At 35.7% G+C, this 20234-nt stretch overlaps 2 protein-coding genes across 10 annotated transcripts in view; one reads left to right on the top strand and one right to left on the bottom strand.

Moving 5' to 3' along the window:
- The window catches only part of LOC136030216 (monocarboxylate transporter 12-like), a 262967-nt gene that overhangs the window by 16297 nt on the left and 226436 nt on the right, over window positions 1-20234 (top strand). For 7 of the 9 annotated variants that reach the window (XM_065709028.1, XM_065709025.1, XM_065709021.1 and 4 more), the window contains exon 2: window positions 15164-15270. The gene's annotated coding sequence lies outside the window, so the exon portion shown is untranslated. Of the gene's footprint in view, window positions 1-15163; window positions 15271-18726; window positions 18807-20234 lie in introns of all 9 variants that reach the window. The other 2 variants (XM_065709023.1, XM_065709019.1) reach the window with 1 other exon arrangement.
- LOC136030217 (uncharacterized) overlaps window positions 14246-20234 on the bottom strand; it is a 33130-nt gene continuing 27141 nt past the window's right edge. Inside the window, exon 4 of the mRNA XM_065709029.1 lies at window positions 14246-14482. Within this exon, the coding sequence (XP_065565101.1) occupies window positions 14379-14482 (104 nt within the window). The 3' untranslated portion in view covers window positions 14246-14378. The remainder of the gene's footprint in view (window positions 14483-20234) is intronic.

Genomic DNA, 20234 nt, shown 5'->3' with positions numbered 1-20234 from the left:
TCTTCTTCTTTGATGTCAAATTTTCAATTAAAGTATGTGTTTGGTCATTTTTGACAAAATAATGTACGTTTTTCACTGCCAAAATTTGTTAGGTTAAGCAAGGTCAAAGTGCTTAAATGTGCTTAAACTTGAACTAGCAAAATAAGCAATTATTATATTTGTAAAGAACATACAAAAAGGCATCAAGTGGAATATTCACTTTATTTGTAAGTCAAAATATGAACAACAAAAAATTTACCCCTAACATGCCTAATTTGCAAATATATAGCCCACATTATATATTTCCAATGTTTTCTGCCACCTTTTCCTTGTTTTTCCAGTTGTTGTTTTGCCACAGTTGCTTCAGTTAAAAGGTACTAGGCTTGAGGGATAGATCGACAGAATCAATAGAAAATATGTAATTTCAGCTATAGATTTCCATATTAGGAGGGTTGGGGCTAAAGTAGAGCAGGGCTGCATGTAGAATGTGCTATACTTATTATGTAAATTACAAAGCATCGTCTTTTTTTAACAGGTTTTCTTCTATAGGTCTACAGGTCCTTCTCTTGGCTTATACCACATCAAGCATTATGATGTGACTAATAACATAAGCACATGTTACTTAACAATGACTTCTCTAATGCTTAACTATGACCCCTTAGTAATATTGACAAGAAATGAGTAACAGAGAAAAGTGAAATTTTGTGTAAATGACAATCATGAACTGGATACTGGCTCAAGGGGGCCGAAAACAGGGCTATATCATTGGAGTTCAAAGAAGGTGGTGATTTTTTTAGTGAAAAAAACACTTCCCTGGCTAATTTAGGACTTTAAATTGATTAGCCTACTGAAATTTTCCTATCCTATGCAATTGAAATATTTTTCCCTTTTCAGAGCATTAAGACAATTTATCACAATAAAAAATATCCAAAGCATCTTGAATGGAATGACTAAAAAAGGCAAATGACAACCACAATTTGCAATCTTACAGTTAAACTTCTGGCCACACAAATTGTATTAGCCTACCCAGCTCTGAAATAATTGCTGAAGGTGTATTTGCCTGTAAAAATAGAAACAGACCCGAAGCCCCAGCCTCTTCCTTGTCAGAGCTTCACATAGCATTAAAGCAATACTATAGGCTATTTTACATGTGAAAAATGTTATTATTCTCGTAGTTATTCGTGCCGTTTCAAGTGACACGTGGCCAGATAATTATTTGTTATCTTTTAGGGGGTTAAATCCTGATAAGTGGAAATCCCATTGGACAATTAAAAGAAAACGGGGCTTACAGTTTATGTTACTTCGTCATTGCACATTTTATAAAAAAAAACGAAGAAAAACTATGGTTAACAGTCAATAACAATAATTTTCATTAATTGAATGAATTAATCGTAAATTCGAGACAAAACAAAATAACAAGAATATGTTGCTAGTCAATTAAAAGAAAGCTTCTGAAGTGGACTAAAATTTACATCTCATGAGCAAAATGTTGAATATATTCTTTTTTTTACGTTTCACTTACATTTTATTGAAATTAAATTTGAGTAGGTAAATCACATATATCTTTGTTGAAAAGACGCATAGACATGAAAATCAGTCGAAAAACAGCAATAAAAAGCTGTTAAATAACCAATTAAACAGCAAGCCAATAATGGTCAGTTCTTTAAGTATGGGTGGAAATGAAAAAAAAAATTGTACAAAAAATCTGTAAAAAATGAGTTATACTCATGAAAAATTTAAAGGGAGTACAAAACAAAGCATAATTGTAAATGAGGTAAGACCGGATTTCAATTAGAACACCTTAAACGAAACTAAAGTAACAGGAAAAAATCACATATTAAAATGAGTAATATAACTTATTAAGCTATTTCAATATCTTTTTTTTAGGGAATACAGGGTACTCCTCAAGCATGTCTTTAGCTACTGCCCATGGAAGCCGGTGCTTAAAATCCCTGAAAATACCCTACCCTTGAAAAAGACAGCCCTCTCGCCTGCGAAAAATAGCCCCCATGGAAAATGCAAAATAGGCACCTCTTTTATTCCGGTATAATACCCAATTTTTTTTTATACTTTGACTACATTTTATTTAAATCATCATGGTTGCAGCAATAGCTGAAACCTAGTAAAGAGCGAACTACAGCATATTAGCCAAAAGTTAAAAAACGTGTTTTGAAAAAAATGCCTAGTGAAAAAAATTGTAATCAAACCCTGACCCAGGAATTTTAAATATTATTTCACCTCACCTGAAAAGTAAAAGCTCATTGCATAAAAGAAATTTATGGTAATTTCGAAAAAGAGCTTGAAATCGTGGGCGTCCTTAGGGGGAGCGTATCGCCTCCCTACTTTTTCGGCATTCGGTAAAATTCTTGCCGAAGGTGAAAATTTTGGCAGACACAAGCCTCATGGTGAAGCCACGATGCCCATTTTTAATATTTCTTTTCGGTCTATTCTATATAGCATGATCTAAAGCATGTATTGGATTCGTATTCGCTACCAAATTTATGCGAACTCGGTAGTTTTATCACACTAGTTCCGCCTAATTGAAAACTTGGTGATTTAACGTGTTCATTTGTTATCGAATTCGGTCAATTTGGTAGTTCTATCCTATTGGTTCTACTCTTTTGCAAATATAGTAATCTAAAAAAACTCATTTGGCTTCCATTCGTCACCGATTTTGATGGATTCGGTAGCTCTATTGCACTAGTTCCACCTATCTGTAAATATGGTGATTTGAGGTGTTCATTTGGTTCCCTTTCGCTACTATAGAACAAATTTGGTGAATTTGTTGGTTCTATCGCCACTAGTTCTACTCCTTTGCAAATCGGGTAATTTGACATGTTCATTACAATCCTTTGGACTCCTATTGTAATTCATTAAACATTTGCAAGTTTTATTGGTGTAGGCAGTTAAAAAACAACCAAACTCGGTTGTTGAACTTGTCCCTTTCTTTCACTAAATTTGTCAAAGCTTTTTCTTGGTTCCTATCTGATCCGTAACGCAACTCGTGGAATTCGAGCACTAAGACCATTTGGTATTGAATTTTATCAGTTTTGTACTTCCCCTTACAAGATTCTATACTTTCAGCTGGTTCACATTCATACTTAACTGTATAATTCGGTTCTTAGTCAGAAATCCAACTAAGAAGGTTAACGGGGAATTGCAGACGAATGGATAAAATGGCAGAAAATTCAAAACGCAATATTACGCAAAAAATTTGAAAAAGTGACATCTTCTTTTTTCCACAAAAACTTCAACCAATTAAGCAATTGGTTTTTCATTAAAGTCATTAGGCTATGCAGCAAACGACCTTTACTGATGTCTCTTTTCCTCCATATTTCTTACGAAGAAACAAATAAGTCAGTCATACTGAGCTTGAGACTATTTAGCTAGCTAAGTCCTCATTTCTTACAGTCATTTGATTTTTGTAAACATGCATGACCAGATATTTCGAGCTTTCTGCTGGGAGTTCTCTGTTAACTTAAAAGGGAAATATTAGTTTTCCAAAAACTCAAAAGACGATTTTGTACTTGTCTGTTAAAAGGAACACTCAAGAATTACGCTGTGTAAGATCAGACAGAAATCGGTTTGCCTCTCTGGGTTCGGCTGTGATTTGCTTATTTTGAGTGAGAAAAACTATGATATGTATATTTTTTATTAAATATTTAATATACAGAGGTGGTTAGAAGTTGGGTGTAATATTTTAAATATAATGCGTTCTGCGCGGCCGGCTTTCCATGTATCTCCATCGTAGTTTCCATAGTTTTGTTTCTAAAGTATTATTATCATCATGTTTTGGTATATTTTATTAGGGTTAACCTAACTTCACTTATTGGGTGTGTTTCGTTTAACAGATAAATACCGATGATTTTTTAATCAACTGACGGACAGCTTGTCAAATCGAGCACTTTTTGACATAGTTTACAAGAAATTCAATTCGAAAGCGACATTACTCCAACTTGGTGGGAATTTTTACCATTCTATATAACTATTATTTCATCTCCAATTTAATTTGTTCTATAAATTTATACATTGTCCTTTTGAAACTTTTTACGATTTGGAGTTACCACCGTCTCTTATATTATCCAAGTTAGGTGTTCAACAAGAAATTACTTTTACTGGACTATTAAGTAAAACAAAAACAAGTTTTTTTAACGGAAAATAAGGAGCGGCATTAAAACTTAAAACGAACAGAAATTACTTCGTATATGAAAGGGGCTGCTTCCTCATCAACGCCCCACTCTTTACGCTAAAGTTTGACTCTTTCTCTTAACTCTACCTTTTAAAACAGTAAAAAACTTTAGCGTAAAGAGCGGGGCCTTGATGAGGAAGCAGACCCTTTCATATGCGAAGTAATTTCTGTTCGTTTTTAGTTTTAATACCGCTCCTTACTTTCCGTTAAAAAACTTGTTTTGTTTTTTTACTTAATTTCTGAACGTTTTTGAATCAATGCATGTTTGGATTTTGGCTCTCCGCAGATGAATAATTAAAACGAAATTTGCACTTTCTTTTTTTTTTGGCTAAATGGCTTTCTCATAGTTTTGATCCTTTGATTTTGAGAAAAAATTAACGGGGGAGGAGGCCTAGTTGCCCTCCGATTTTTTGGTTACTTAAAAAGGCAACTAGAACTTTTAATTTTTTGCAAATGTTTTTATTAGCAAAAGATATACGCAACTTACAAATTAGCTTACGTAACGAACTTCTGTATTCTCATGTTTTTATTACGAATATGAGGGGGCTCACCCCCTCGTCAGTACCTCGCTCTTTACACTAAAGCTTAAATTTTTTCCCAATTTCTTGAGAATGACCCCTGAATCACAAAAGCCGTAGAATAAATAGTTGAAATTACTAAAAATACTTTAGCGTAAAGAGCGGGGTTTTAGGAGGAGGCAAGCCTATCATATGCGTAATAATTTCTGTTTGTTTTAAGTTTTAATACTTCTTCTTACTTTCAATTGAAAAAAAAAAATTTCATATTTATTTTTTCGTTGTTTTTTTTTATAATAATGCTAAAAAATCCTACGCTCCCTTTATGAAAATTTTCTTTCCCCATGACAAATTCCTCCAAGGAGAGTTCCCCCAACATATCCCCTTCTTCTCAACCCCCCGCCCCAACCTAAAAATCCCCCTGAAAACGTCTGTACACTTCCAAATAACCATTACTATATGTAAGCACTGGTCAAAGTTTGTAACTTGTAGCCCCTCCCATGGGGACTGTGGGGGAGTAATTCGTCCTCAAAGACATAGTTATAATGTTTTTCGACTACGCTGAATAAAATGGCTATCTCAGAATTTTGATCTGGTGACTTTGGGAAAATAATGAGCGTGGGAGGGGGCCTAGGTGCCCTCAAATTTTTTCGGTCTCTTAAAAAGGGCACTAGAACTTTTCATTTTTGTTAGAATGAGCCCTCTCACAAAGTTCTAGGAGCACTGGGTCGATATGATCATCCCTGGAGAAAAAAAGACAAATAAATAAACACGCATCCGTGATCTGCCTTCTGGCAAAAAATACAAAATTCCACATTTTTGTAGATAGGAGCTGATACGCTGAATCTGATGGTGTGATTTTCGTTAAGATTCTATGACTTTTAGGGGCTGTTCCCCCCTATTTTCTAAAATAGGGCGAATTTTCTCAGGCTCTTAACTTTTGATGAGTAAGACTAAACTTGATGAAACTTATACATTTAAAATCAGCATTAAACTGCAATTCTTTTGATGTAGCTATTAGTATAAAAATTCCATTTTTTTTAGATTTGGTTTCTATTGAGCCGGGCCGCTCCTTACTACAGTTTGTTACCGCGAACTGTTTGATATTTTTGTCCGTCAATCGGCCAGTTTGAAACGGATTTGAAAAGAAAGGCTAAGTAGAATTAAGCGAATAGTTACATTTTTTCTTAGTAACGTACTCGTAGTTTGTAAAGTTAATGCTGCTCCTTATTTTCAGTTGAAGAAACTTTTCACATTTATTTTTTCATCGCTCTTTAAAAATGCTAAAAAATCCTGCGCTCCCTTCATGGAAATTCTCTTCCCCCGTGACTAATTCCTCAATGGAAATCCCCCCCCGCAATACCCCTCCCTTCAACCCCTCCCCCTCAACCAAAACAAATTCCCCTGACAGTGTCTGTAAACTTCCCAGTAACCATTACTATGTGTAAACACTAGTCAAAGTTTGTAACTTGCAGCCCCTCCCACGGGGACTTTGGGGGAGTAAGTCGTCCCCAAAGACATAGTTTTTAGCTTTTTTGATTATGTTGAATAAAATGGCTATCTCAGAATTTTGATCCGGTGAATTTAGCAAAAAATTAGCGTGGGAGGGGGCCTAGGTGCCCTCCTATTTTTTGGTCGCTTAAAAAGGGCACTAGAGTTTTTAATTTTCGTTAGAATGAGCCATCTTATGACATTCTAGGACCACCAGGTTTATACGATCACCCCTGAAAAAAAAAAAAACAACAAATAAACACGCAACTATACAAAATTCCAACAAAAAATACAAAATTCCACATTTTTGTCAATAGGAGCTTGAAACTTCTACTCTACGGTTCGCTGATACGCTGAATCTGATGGTGTGATTTTTCTTAAGATTCTATGACTTTTAAGGGATGTTTAGCCCTATTTTCTAAAATAAGGCGAATTTTCTCAGGCTCGTAACTTTTCATGGATAAGACTAAACTTGGTGAAACTTATATATTTAAGATCAGTATTAAAATGCAATTCATTTGATGTAACAATTGGTATCGAAATTCCGTTTTTTAGAGTTTCGGTTACTATTGAGCCGGGTCGCTCCTTACTACAGTTCGTTACCACGAACTGTTTGATAGAGAATGTTTAGGATTTCTTCGAATGTTAGGTAATAGGATTTGGGTTGTTACGTAATAGGGATTGTTAGAGTCCATTGGCCAAGCAGGGAAGTTTTTTTTTTAACATTTTTTTTCAAGAGGGTTTTCGAAACGTTTCAAGACGTTTTTACGACATTTTTCTTCAAGACGTTTTTCAAGAGGTTTCAAAATATTTCAAGACGTTTTATATTACATTTTTCTTCAAGACATTTTTCAAGACGTTTCATGACGTTTATTTAAGGCATTTTTTTCAAGATGTTTTTCAAGATGTTTCAAGGCATTTCAATACGTTTTTTAAGATATTTTTTCTTCAAGGTGTTAATCTTCATAATTTCCTTAGTTCTTACATGATAGGGGAATGTTTACTTTTGTTAAGGATGACGCACTCACAGGTGACATGCTAGACTTAGGCCCCGTGGGTAAATTCCCACTTGTAACTGAGGAGGGCAAGCACGTGGGTGTTACGTAATGACAGTACACACAATATTCACAATACTAAAGACGGTACAATGTAATAACGGAGTTATACTTACTGATGACACGACTGCCTGTCCATGGATTATTCCTTATGGTTGATTGTGTATGGTTAGGCTGTTTGACATATGTGATTGTATGAATGAATAGGGTTGAGACCTCATTCAATTACTGATCTATATTAATCACTAATGTAGGAAAACAGTCTTCCTTTTCTCCTTCCGTCTTTCTTTTTTTATGTGTTTGTGCTGTTGAAAGGGTGATTTCTCTTTTCATTATAATATCTTAAAAGATTTTTTTTCGGGATTTTCACTTTCTTTCAAGGTGTTTTTCCTCAAGGACCTTTAAATTCTAATGATTTTTGCCCCACTAGGATTCGAAAGGGCCATTTCTGTCCAATAGATTTATACCCTAGACAGCAGTACTAGTAATCTATTTGTAATATTTTGTTTCGGGAAATAAGATTCTACGAAATAGCCTATTGCATGCTAGGAGAATCCCCTGTAAGTGCATACTAGAACCATTAAACATATTGTTTGCTCCTATACTACTACAACTACTATTACTAACAACTCACCGCAGCAACAAGCCGCCCGAGGCCAACACAGCTAAGCAAACTCCTCCTCTATGCCAATCTATTCAGAGCCTCCCTCTTTAAACCCTCCCAAAAAGTTCCTATTTTCTTTAAATATTTCCTTATGACGTCCTCCCACCCAGACGAAGACGACCTGCTTTCCGTTTAGCCCCGGACGGTGTGCCGAAAAGGACAATCTTCGGTAGTCCGTCATCCTTCATCCGCAGAACGTGCCCTAACCATCTCAACCTTTCTTTGATTATAGCCCTAGAAAGCGAGATTGAACCACACTTTTCGCACAGCCTACTGTTTGAAATACGATCACGTCAGCCGGGTACCCAGAACAATCCATAGGCAATTTCTCTGGAAAACATCTACTAAATCTTCATCCGCTTTTCGGAGCGCCCATGCTTTAGAGCCATATTGTGACTACTATCATCAATGTATCTTCCAATATTCTAATCCTGGTTTGCATACTTATCTTCCTATTCTTCCAAATTTTTTTAGTTGTGAAGAAACACCCTGAGTCTTGGCTATTCTGCTTTTAACATCTTCACTGCTTCCACCGTCTTTACTAATAATGCTACCAAGTTAAGTAAAGCTGCCCATCTGATCAATTATTTCGTTACAAAACTTCACCTTTTCATCTTTACTTATTCCTAGTCTTAGTTACGTAGTGTTCATAATATTAACTTTCAAACCTATTCTAACAGCCTGAACTCGCAAAACCTCTAAAAGTTTAGCCAGTTTGCTAGCACTTTCATCTAGAATCTAAGTCCCGGAGAGTTTTTCCTTCCCATTTGATTCCATGGTCTCCAATTGCCTTTCCTGTGCTAATTAAGACAAAATCTATCAAAATGATTTACATAAAGGGGGATAGAATACAACCTTGCTTAACTACTGATTTAATACAAAACCAGCTGCTCACCTAATTTCCTACCTTAACCACAGCAGTATTATTTTCGTACATATAACTAATCACTTTAATATATTTGTCTGGTATACCATACAAGGATAAGACCTTTGCAAAAGCTCTTCTATCAACAGAGTCGAAAGCTTGCTCATCTTATATATATAAAAATAAGTTGTATGTTTGTGTGTTTGTCCGCATATGACGTCATTATAAACATGTAAGGCTTTGGATATGACGTCATTATAAGTATATAAGGGGGCGATTCAAAGAGAAATTTCAGTATACATCCTACAATGGCAGAAAAAACAGCCGAGGAAGCAGCTCAAAGAGTTAACTCACAGAGAAATTTTAGTATAAATCCTACAATGGCAGAAGAAACAGCCGAGGAAGCAGCTCAAAGAGTTAATGCAAAAAGGCTTGCGGCTAAATGAGAAAGTAAGAAAAGAAAGCGGGCCGAGAAATCGCAAGAATAACGTGAAAACAGGCTTGCGTCTCAAAGAGAAATTACCAAAAAAATCGTGCCAAGGAATCACAAGAACAACGTGAAAACAGGCTTGAGGCTCAAAGAGAAATTACCGACAAAATCATGCCGAGGAATCACAAGAACAACGTGAAATCAGGCTTGCGGCTCAAAGAGATAATGCCAAAGGAAAGCGTGCCGAGTAATCACAAGAACAACGTGAAAACAGGCTTGCGGCTCAAAGAGATAATGCCAAAAGAAAGCGTGCCAAGGAATCACAAGAACAACGTGAAAACAGGCTTGTGGCTCAAAGAGAAAATACCGATAAAATCATGCCGAGAAATCACAAGAACAACGTGAAATCAGGCTTGCGGCTCAAAGAGATAATGCCAAAAGAAAGCGTGCCGAGGAATCACAAGAGCAACGCCAAAATTAAAGCCTGGCATTCAGGTACAGCCCAGTCGATGATTATAGTTTGAGTAGATGTGTTCAAATCGGAACTATGTCTAAAATTTGTCCCTATTGCAAGGCCTTGAAGTTTAATGGAGAAACAATGGGAATGTGTTGCGCCTCAGGAAAAGTTAAGCTTCCTCAACTGGCTGCACCACCAGAGCCATTGAAGACTTTATGACGTTACAGACTGGGACACCGGGACACAAATGACGACCGGGACAGCGGTAAACAAGGAATATAAATGACAACCGGGACGCTCAAAGAGAAATTACAGACCGAGACACCGGGACACAACTGATGACCGGGAAACAGGGAATATAAATGACGACCGGGACACAGGGACACAGCTACAACAGGGACGCCGAAAGGGCACAAGGGGATATGTAAATGACGACGGGGACACAGGGAATGTTCGATTAGCAATCACCATCAACAAAGCTCAAGGGCAATCTTTAGAAAAATGCGGTATGGATCTGAATACGGATTGTGTTCCCATGGATAATTATATGTTGCATGTTCGAGAGTCGGTAAACCTGACAATCTATTTTTATGCACAGATAATGGGACAGCGAAGAATGTTGTATATTCGCAAGTTTTACGTAGTTAAATATATATATATATATATATATATATATATATATATATATATATATATATGTATATATATATATATATATATATATATATATATATATATATATATATATATATATATATATATATGTATATCCCTATATTTACAGTTGGGACACAGTGACACAACTACAATGGCGTGTAACTAATATGGCGCGTAACGACTTGCGCGCGCGGGGGGACTTGGGGGGGGGGCGAAGCGCCCCCACCAACAGCTAGTAATGTATAAAACTGAGGACCAAAGGTATTTGACACCTAAGAGATTTCTCAAAGTCAAAAATTAGTCGACACATCCTCTACCTTTTCTAAAACCGTACTGTTCTTCTCTTAAAGCTTTATCTACAGCATCTCTCAGTCTAAAAAGTATCAGATTACTAAGTAATTTGCTACCGACAGAGACCAGTCTAATGCCTCGATGATTGTGACATTCACTCTTATCACCTGTCTTATACAGTGGTTAGTTAAGGTTTTTCCTAAAATTGTTAGGTACTTCCCTTTTTCAAAAATGATATTCATAATCTTCAAAAACCTATTTCTAACCTCGGAGCCACCATATTCAAGAAACTCATTTACCACACTAACAGCACCTTGGGTCTCATTATTTTTTAATCCTTTTAGTACAGTCGCTAATTCATCCTCACAAAACAAATCTTGCTTCATATCCAATGTATCACAAACATTTTATTTCTTTCTATATCTCTTCCTGTAACTGTATCTCGATTTTGCACATTCTCAAAATGTTCCGCCCATCTCTCTTTAACTTTTTCTTCGTCACTAACTGTGGCCCTGTTCCTATCTTTAACTGGAACGAGTCCGGATTGACTACTCCCTCTCAATTTACTAGCATGTCAGTATAATATTTGACTGTTATGCCGTCTAGATGCATCTTCCATATCCTCGGCAGTTTATTCATGGCCCCCCACTTCATATCTCCTTAGTTCATATGTTAATGCTTTATCCAGTTTCTTTCCATTCCTTTTGTTTTTATTCGATCTATCGCTCAGATAATTCTTGTACAAACCCCTTCTCGTCTTTATTAAACATGAAGCTATTTCACTAATATTTTTAGCTAGAGTCTTAACTTTCTTACCTAAGACACCATCAGCAACTTCACAATTTTGTTTAACTGTTCCTGGAATGTTTCTCTCAAATCCTCTTCCTGGAGTCTACCAACATTATAACTTCCCGGGAGGTAGCTACTCTTCCGAAATTTCAGCTTTAAATTAACCATAGCCACAACTAGAAGGATATCTTTACTTTTAACACAAATAAGAGCACTTTTACATACCCTAGTATTTTGTATTGATCCTGTCAGTCTTCGGTTTACTATAACATAATCTGTAAGGTTGCTGTCTTACCGTTACGTGAGTACCATGTGTTACTCATTATGGGCCATTTTATGACCAAACACCGTATTGGTTATAAACAGATTGTGATACCTACGAAATTTCAACAGTCTGTAGCCATTACTGTTTTCTTTTCCTACACCAAATTTACCTAGGCTAGGATACCATCTATCCCTATTTCTACCGACCCGGGTGCTGAAATCTCTAAGTAAAATCACCGTATTTCTACCTGGGACCCTACCTATTTGCTCCTGTATCTGTAAGTAAAATTCATTCGAGTCACTAGTATCTCCGTCAGTCGGTTCAACTGGTGCATATACTACTATAACTGATACCCTATACTTTTTAGTCCTTCTTGCCTAAGTAAACAAATTATATATCACCTTATTTCATGCTTCCTACTCACAATCTCTTAATAAGTCCATTTTGAACTGTCAGAATTCTTCAATTAAAATGTCAATATGATAGTCATTTTCAAACGTCGTAACATTTCAAGTTCCAATTTTCATGTTCGTTAATTCATTGAAATTATTTTGGCCTCGCTAAAATCAATTATCCCGGATACCAGTAGAGGACGGGGATCAACATATCTTCTCAAGTCTACACTGAGGCTCTTAAGCCGACTTAGAACCGGACAGCAAGAAGTCTCTGTGACATCCAGTAGATATTCATGCCTAAAAATATTATTTTACTACGGGAAGGCAACCCATAATAGATAAATTAGCTAGGAAAAGGCTTTTCAGCCCGAAAACGCCCGTCAAAACAGATCAAGCCCAGATGAATTATCCATTAATCAGAATGCCTTGCCAATGATGTGCTATTTAATAGGCTATAATTTCCTTGAGGGGCACCACTTTTCAAGTGGGAATAGAGTTAATCGCAAGGTTCCCAGTCTCGAAGGTACCGCGGAAGGGTCAAGGTAGCCTTTTGCAGAGGCCTTTGGCCATAGATCAGGATCTTACACCCTGCCACAGTTGTCCTCTTATAAAAGATCCTCCCACGATGGTGTTCTGGGTCACCATGCAATTTAACCCATTACTAGGAGAAGGTTTGTAACTCGTGGGACGTGTGGACACGCCGGTGAGCCCTGCTGAGTGTACATTTGAGTGACCTTCTTCCTGCTCCTCCTCCTACCCTACACATCTATAGTTCGTTCCCTTATCGCCTGAGTGGCCTGGAGGAGGCCCCTAGAGAGCAGTACCACCTTGGAAGCAAAACAATTCATGCGAGATTATATCATCATCACATGTAAATACTGGGCCATCTAACCTAACCCAGGATACCTGCAGCCAACATTCAGCTACCCCTTGGATTTTTTCAAAGCCAGAGACACATTAGTGTGAACTACATCCCAGCTGTTACCATCTATTTCGCTATAGGTACAGATGGCCGAACAACTGGATAGGTTGGGTTACATTAATTTAAATAGTTTTAAGGTAAATTCATTTAGTCTACGTTAACGTGCCTGGTCCCGTTAACGTAGCCTTGAAAAACGCCTTGAAGAAAAAATGTCTTAAAAAACGTCTTGAAATGCCTCGAAAAACATCTTGAAGAAAACTGTTTTTAAAAAACGTCTTGAAATATCTTGAAACGCCTTGAAAAACGTCTTGAAGAAAAATATCTTAAAAAACGTTTTGAAATGTCTTGAAACGTCTTGAAAAACCTTCTGAAGCAAAATGTGTTAAAAAAAACTATCCTGCTTGGCCAGTAGACTCTAACCAACCCTCAAACTCTATTACGTAACAACCCAAATTCTATTATGCAACATCTGAAGAAATCCTAAACATTCCCTATTGCGTAACATCTGCGTCGTGAAGAAGTTTAAAAAAGGTATCGGGACGCAGATTTAAAGGGATAAGGATCTGATTGGATTTGTTGGTAAGATACTACTCCGGTTGTCCCTGAATTGGATGAGAGGAGAACCCAAGGGAGGGTTTAAAAGGAACTAGAACTTCATTAGAGGGAGTAAAGAGCGTGGTTTTGCATAGATAGGGGATTTGCAAGAGTAGCCTGTACAGCTATTTTGGCCTTACGTTGCTTGGTTCTGCTGTGATTTCTTTGCTATCGTGTTGGCGGTAGTAGTAGTAGTAGTAGTGGTTATGTAAAAAAGAATATATATCAAGGAAAAGAATAGGAATGGAAACTCAATTTCTTTTTACATCGAATAGAGGGATGGAGCGAGCAGCCCTGCCCTTGCCCTTGTAAAGCCCACCCTAGAGAGGAAAAAAATTCTGCTGCAGGAAAATATACTGTGGAAGAAAAACCCGAAAGATGCTATATCCTTTTCTTATGACAGAGCTTGATAAGTTATTACTGTCTAATAGTTACATTTCCAGTCAGTTGACAAAGAGAAATCTTAGTTTCCAAAAACTTGTTCCTTTCAGACCCTTTCCCCCCATGCAAATTTAAGAAGAAATATAGGTCTTTATGGTGAGAAATTGTAATTCAAATTATTTCTATCAACAAAAGGAAAATAATTAAAAATGATAATATAACAAGGTTAAATAAGATTCCGCATGATCTTTAGATGGTCTTTATTTCTACAGTTCAATAAGAATTAACTACAATGGTCATATGCTGTTCAGAACTTAAACATTTCTTTACTTCAACAAAATATAATAGTTTCTGTTACAAAATAAAATTGAGATCAATGGAATAATCAGCAAAAGGGTTCTTAATATAGCTCTGAGGCAGTAATTGTCTTCTCGAAATCTTAAATCATTTTTCCAAGTCTCGTCCTCTTAGCGGTCGATTTTCCATTAAAATTCATTTTCCGACGCTGCAATACTCCGCAAAGCTTAAAGTGACACAAGTGACCTGAAAAGAGAAAAATGTTAAACTATTTTTCCCATTAAAAAAAAACTTTTATCAGGCAGTATAAAAATAGTGTTTAAGTAAAAAAAAAAACGAGACAAAAAATTAAGTGAAGAGGTAGCAAGTGGCAAATTCAAAGGATAAAATTTTAAACTAGTGAACAAAATTAGGGAATAAGAAATTCAGCAGATTTCAGATTATTGTAAAATCTAAGAAAATTTTATTCTTATTAGGTTTCTTTGTTAGTATTATAACGAGGTAATCACGAAGAATCTGTAATCATCACACGTTTTTGACCAGATAGAAGACGTTTTTCTGTTCGGAATATTTTTCATATCATTGTCATGATTCCCCTGATACTGTTTTGTTGAATCGAGAAAATAAAAGTAAAATTGTGTTTAGAGCCATAAACAAGATTAACTGATAAGTTGAAATTCTCCTAACTCTTTCAGTAGAAGAAAATGATATGAGATTGTGTGTGAAAATTCCATTATAAAGCTTCAACAGTATTTGTTTTTGCTGACAATAACACATTTAATAGTTTGTAAGAGGTCATGGATAAAATTCAACAGCGTGTACGCACAAGTCATCCTAAATACACTTTGATGGCAGTTTAGCTATTGACATATTCTATTGAGCTATTGAATATATATTTAATAACTGTTGCTATATTCTATATTTCAGGTATTGGTTTGTTACTGAGATTCATCTAAAGTGGATAGGATATCAGTGGCTCCAATCACATTTCTTAATTAATCCAAAATAGGGATGGAATTCGAATTTCATTCTTGGTAAGTCATAACTATTTTTACATAGAAAAATCATACAGTAGTCAATAGGGAGTTTTAGAACCTCATTGCTGATATAACATGTCTAAGTGAAAGTGAAGACAAGATGTTTGGCTCATTTTGTCTGGTTCTCTCCTGAATATTTCTAATAGGAAAGGTTGATCGTTTGGATTTGGAAATAGATAGTTTAGTAGATTATTTTGCAATTCCTGTGAATGTGTTTTTCCGTATTGTTGCTGTAGTAACACCTTTCCAAATTTCTGCCTCAAAGTAATCTTTCGGAGAATCGTTTCGTTATCTTTTTATAGTTTTATATGTCTTCTAAGATTGCTAAGCTCTAAGATAATAACCATCAAGAAACTTTCTAAGATCAAAATACTGTGAACATGCAATATCTAGTTTTACTGATTGGTATGTAATTGTCCAAATACTAATATTTACATTTTCGACTCTAAAGCCAATCCTTTTTTGTTTTGTTTTGTCCCTTGGCTTCTAAAACTAAGTCAAAGTCTTATGAACTACAAAATTTAAACATGAAAAAAATAGGTGTAAAGTGGCAGTAATAACTCAGATTTACTCAAAATTGGGGTCCTTTTTTTACATTAAGAATTTGTTAAAAGAGTAAAGCAAAAGATGCTAAATGTGGATGCTTTGTGAACATTTTTTCGTTAAAAGTATAATTTTTTTACGGGTACTAAATTCTGTATCATAATAATGAACACTGTTAATATTGATTGTTCTGAGGTTAGAGTCGCAAAAGTGAAGGCTGTTAATTAGTTCGTTGTAGCACACTTTCAGTAGGGAGGAACTCTTGTTAATAGTAACCGAACCTTTACAACGAGGCGTTTTGGTAAAATGTATATCAGAGGAATCAGCTTTTATTGTGATTTTCAACATATGAAATTGATGAATATATGAATTACGAGAAAAGGGAAAAACCACCCTCAAGTGGTAGGTAATCTAGATGAAAATTACACCATTAAATTCAGCGCATCGGAGAACCCCATAACAGAGGTTTCAACCACCTATTCACACAAAAAAATTGGCATTCTCCCCCCCCCCCCAAAAAAAAAAATCACGGATGCGTGTTGATGTGCTTCTTGTTTCTATATTTTTCTAAGTGATCGGATCCAACCAATGCCCCTAGAATATCAAGTAAGCTCATTAGAACGAAAATTAAAGTTATAATGCCCTTTTTAAGTAGCAAAAGGAGTGTGCCCCACCAGTGTGTCGTTTTCTGCCATTTTTTTGCATGAAATAACAATTTTATCCCAAAGAGGAAAGAAGATAAGAATGAAAAATTCTGCGAAGGCCAATCGATTTAGGTTATCGAAAAGCTACATATTGAACAATTTCAGAGGCAGTATTTCTCATGATGGTACATTCAGTCCTAAAAATGCCCACAATCTATACAAAAAAACATCGTAAAACACAACCAAAGCAGTTAATATAGAAATTTGTTTTAAAGCTTCATCTAACAAATTTGGTTCCTTTTATGCTTGATATAATCACGTATAGTCATTTATACTTGCGCATCAGGTTTTAGGGAGGAGGACCAAAGGATGTTTTTGTGTAGGTTGGGGGGGGGGAGAAAGTGTATCTGACGTACTATAGAAAAATTTAACCAGTACGATCATAATAAAAATATTTGTCTACTACAGTCTCGGCGTGTATAAAAGCACCTCCCATTTTCTCTGTGTAAACTTGGTTTAAACAATCCTGTGTATATATCTCATTAGCTAGAGCAACTTTGAATAATGGTGCGAATTTGTATAATTCATGATCGCAAAAGTAGAAAGAAAGGGGGTGAGCCGGGGAATTGGTTCGCTACTGTCTCATCTCACAGGTATGACTTACGATTTAGCCGAGTGGTCTTTCCAGGATTTCTAAAAGGGGAGTCTGGATTAAATTTTAACAAATACAAAAATTTCTACTGCCAACATCTAATCAACATTGCAACAGGGAAATAGCCAGAATTTCAAAAATAGTGCAAGAGGGATCCACGAAGCGGGACTATTTGAAATTTTCTGCAAAATGTTTTACCTCAAAGCGGTAACCAAATAGTTTTAGCACACATTGTCTATTAAAATTCACAATAATCTGTGGTTTTAGATAGTAATATTGCCCCATGGAGCGTCAAATTTTTTTTCTTGATAAGGAAAAATATTCCCTTGAATTGTTCCTCTTTTATACTCTTTTCGAACTCGTTCCTCTTTTATACTCGTTCCTCTTTTTATACTCGTTCCTCTCTTATACTCGTTCTTTTATACTCGTTCTTCTTTTATACTCTTTTCCTTCGAAATTTAATGTAGGACCTTTATTTTTTCTTCTAATAATTGATAGAATAGCCCTATCCAATAAAATGCCAAACATCTGATATCTATTTTTCGTGAAATTCTGAGTGAGTTTTCAGAAAATCGAAGGACATCAAAAGAATTGTATTTGTGTTACAAGAAGAATATAAAGTAATGTTTGTTGTTATTATTGTTGTAAATATTCTGTAAGGAACTTGCAAATAACGTAAAACTTCACATCAGAAAGCAATTTTTATGACTCATTAAGTCAACCCTCATGATTCTTTTCATTTTTTCCAGTCTTGGGTTATGTCCAAGCTAAGTGTAAAACTTGGAATGGTTCAGAATTGTGATAAGATTACTTAAAATTATTTAATCACTCTAGTTATCAAGTTTATTGTCAGCTGCTAACCAAACTTTTTTTGTCCAGGGCATGTTTTGAGCCAGAAGGTGGGGTTTTAAAAATTATTTAGACAATTTAGTTGATCATTGATAAATATCAAGAATAACATAGGACCAAGAACTGATCCTAGCGGAATACCTATTTCAGTACGTTTTTTTTCCGAAGAAGAATCATTTAGTTGGACATACTGATAATGATTAATTAAGAAACTTCTTAAAAATGTAAAGATTTTCCCCTCAAACCATACAGTTCACACTTCTTAAGCAGAAGTTCACGATCCAAAGTGTCGAAAGCTTTCATCACATCTAGAAATAGAGCACCACATTTAAAATCTTTCTCTAATACATCTTTAATAATAGGTGTCAAATAAATAGTTATAAATAGTATAAATAGCGTTCTGTTGTCTTATCTACAGAACTCAATCGGTGTGTCTACCAGTAGCTTTTGATCCTCAAAAAAGCCCATCATTCTGATACTAAAACACTTCTTGAAAACACGAAAAATAATGTATAGAACAGATATCGGTCTATAGCTTCCTGGGTCATTTTGGACACCACCCTAATGAATTGGGGTTACACGGGCAGCTTTAAAGAAATTTGGAAACTCTCCTTGACGAAAGCACTAATTAATTAATCCACATGAAACTCCATATATAACAGGGAAAAACATTTAATTGTCTTAAAGTAATGTGATCGCTATCAGATGAATTACTACACAACTCATAAATGTTTTTTTTTTTTTAATTTCATCAACTGTTACAAGTCTGAACAACTGAACAAGGTGAAGAGATACATCAATCGAGTTTCTCACCAAGAACTGGAACATCGGATCGCCACTATCAGGTATAACTTATGCAGCTAGGTTCAGACCATAATTCGGAAATAACTCTGAAATTCATTACATATGTAATTTTCAAACTTCAAAGTCTCTCCCATTGCACTAATGAATTTATCAGGTTCTCTATTTTTAATCCAATCACTTCTTTTATTATTCCCCAGATCTTCGTAGAGCACCCTTCTACCTCATTAAACTTTTTTCAAAATATTTCGTTTTTTCATTTCTTAAAATTGTATTCAACCTATTTTGATAAATTTTATATGATTGATTTTTTTATTGCGTCAGTTGATAATTTGAGCTCTATACGATTTATCTTTTACATTTATTTGCTTCAAAATCACAGGACTAATCCTATGTTTTTTACTTGAATATTTTCTATTGAACGGTTTCAATGTAACCACTTGACTTATCGAACTCTACAACTTTTCATAAAATAAAACGAAGCTCGAATTTGTGTCCCCAACATCGCCTAGAACCATCACATTTCAGGTGATCACTGAAATCCTTGATTTTTTGCCTTTAACCTCCACTTGTTGTAGTTCCAAGGCAAGCTAGCTGAAACGCCAAAGTGGTCGGATACATCGTTGATAAGGACCACGGGAGACTCAGGGGCACATTAGAAAGGATTTTATCCAGAAGCTTAGCTGATGTTCCCATAATGCTTATAGGGATACTTATACAAGGATGAAACCCATTAAATAGGCTTCAATTAGGAAAATCAGTACTAGCAGATGACTGATGTATATTATCAATATTTAAGTCCCCCATACTAAAACAAGGAATAGAGTTAATAGGGAGTTTTATTAATTGTTCTCCACATAGGTCCATAAAGTCATGGAGCAGGCTCCGTGGAGGTCTATATACCACAACTATACAAAAATTCAAATTATCTATATGGATTCTCATTGTCCCTTGTGTTCTAACCACAGACAGTGCTGGGTCCCGGCGGCTTTGCCACCGGTCCCCGCGGCGGCCCAAGCATGGCACGCGGCAGGCTTCTATATATGGATTCTCATTGTCCCTTGTGTTCTAACCACAGACAGTGCTGGGTCCCGACGGCTTTGCCACCGATCCCTGTGGGCCCCAGCATGACACGCGGCAGGCTTCTATATATGGATTCTCATTGTCCCTTGTGTTCTGGGTCTTGGCAACGCTATATCATTTTTGGATCGAATTGATGACGTAAATTGGTTTAGTTTTCTATTTTAAGGTTTTCGAATTACAACAATTTCTAATAAACTTTAAACTTTTGGTTTTCTGTTTTAATATTTTTGAATTGCTTTAATCCATTGTAAAAATATATTGAAATATTTGTGCAATCACCAGTTTTTTACATTTTAAGCAATTTAATGAAATTTAAAAAGAGCCTCAAGTTTTTGAGCTCGTGTAACGGTAATAACGTTAATAACGTGTAACGGTGTAACGGTAAAGAT

This window comes from Artemia franciscana, chromosome 8 (genome assembly GCF_032884065.1).
Source record: "Artemia franciscana chromosome 8, ASM3288406v1, whole genome shotgun sequence".
In the NCBI taxonomy this organism is placed as follows: domain Eukaryota; kingdom Metazoa; phylum Arthropoda; class Branchiopoda; order Anostraca; family Artemiidae; genus Artemia; species Artemia franciscana.
The sequence above is the reverse complement of the archived record's forward strand: the minus strand, read 5'-3'. Positions and strand labels throughout refer to the sequence as shown.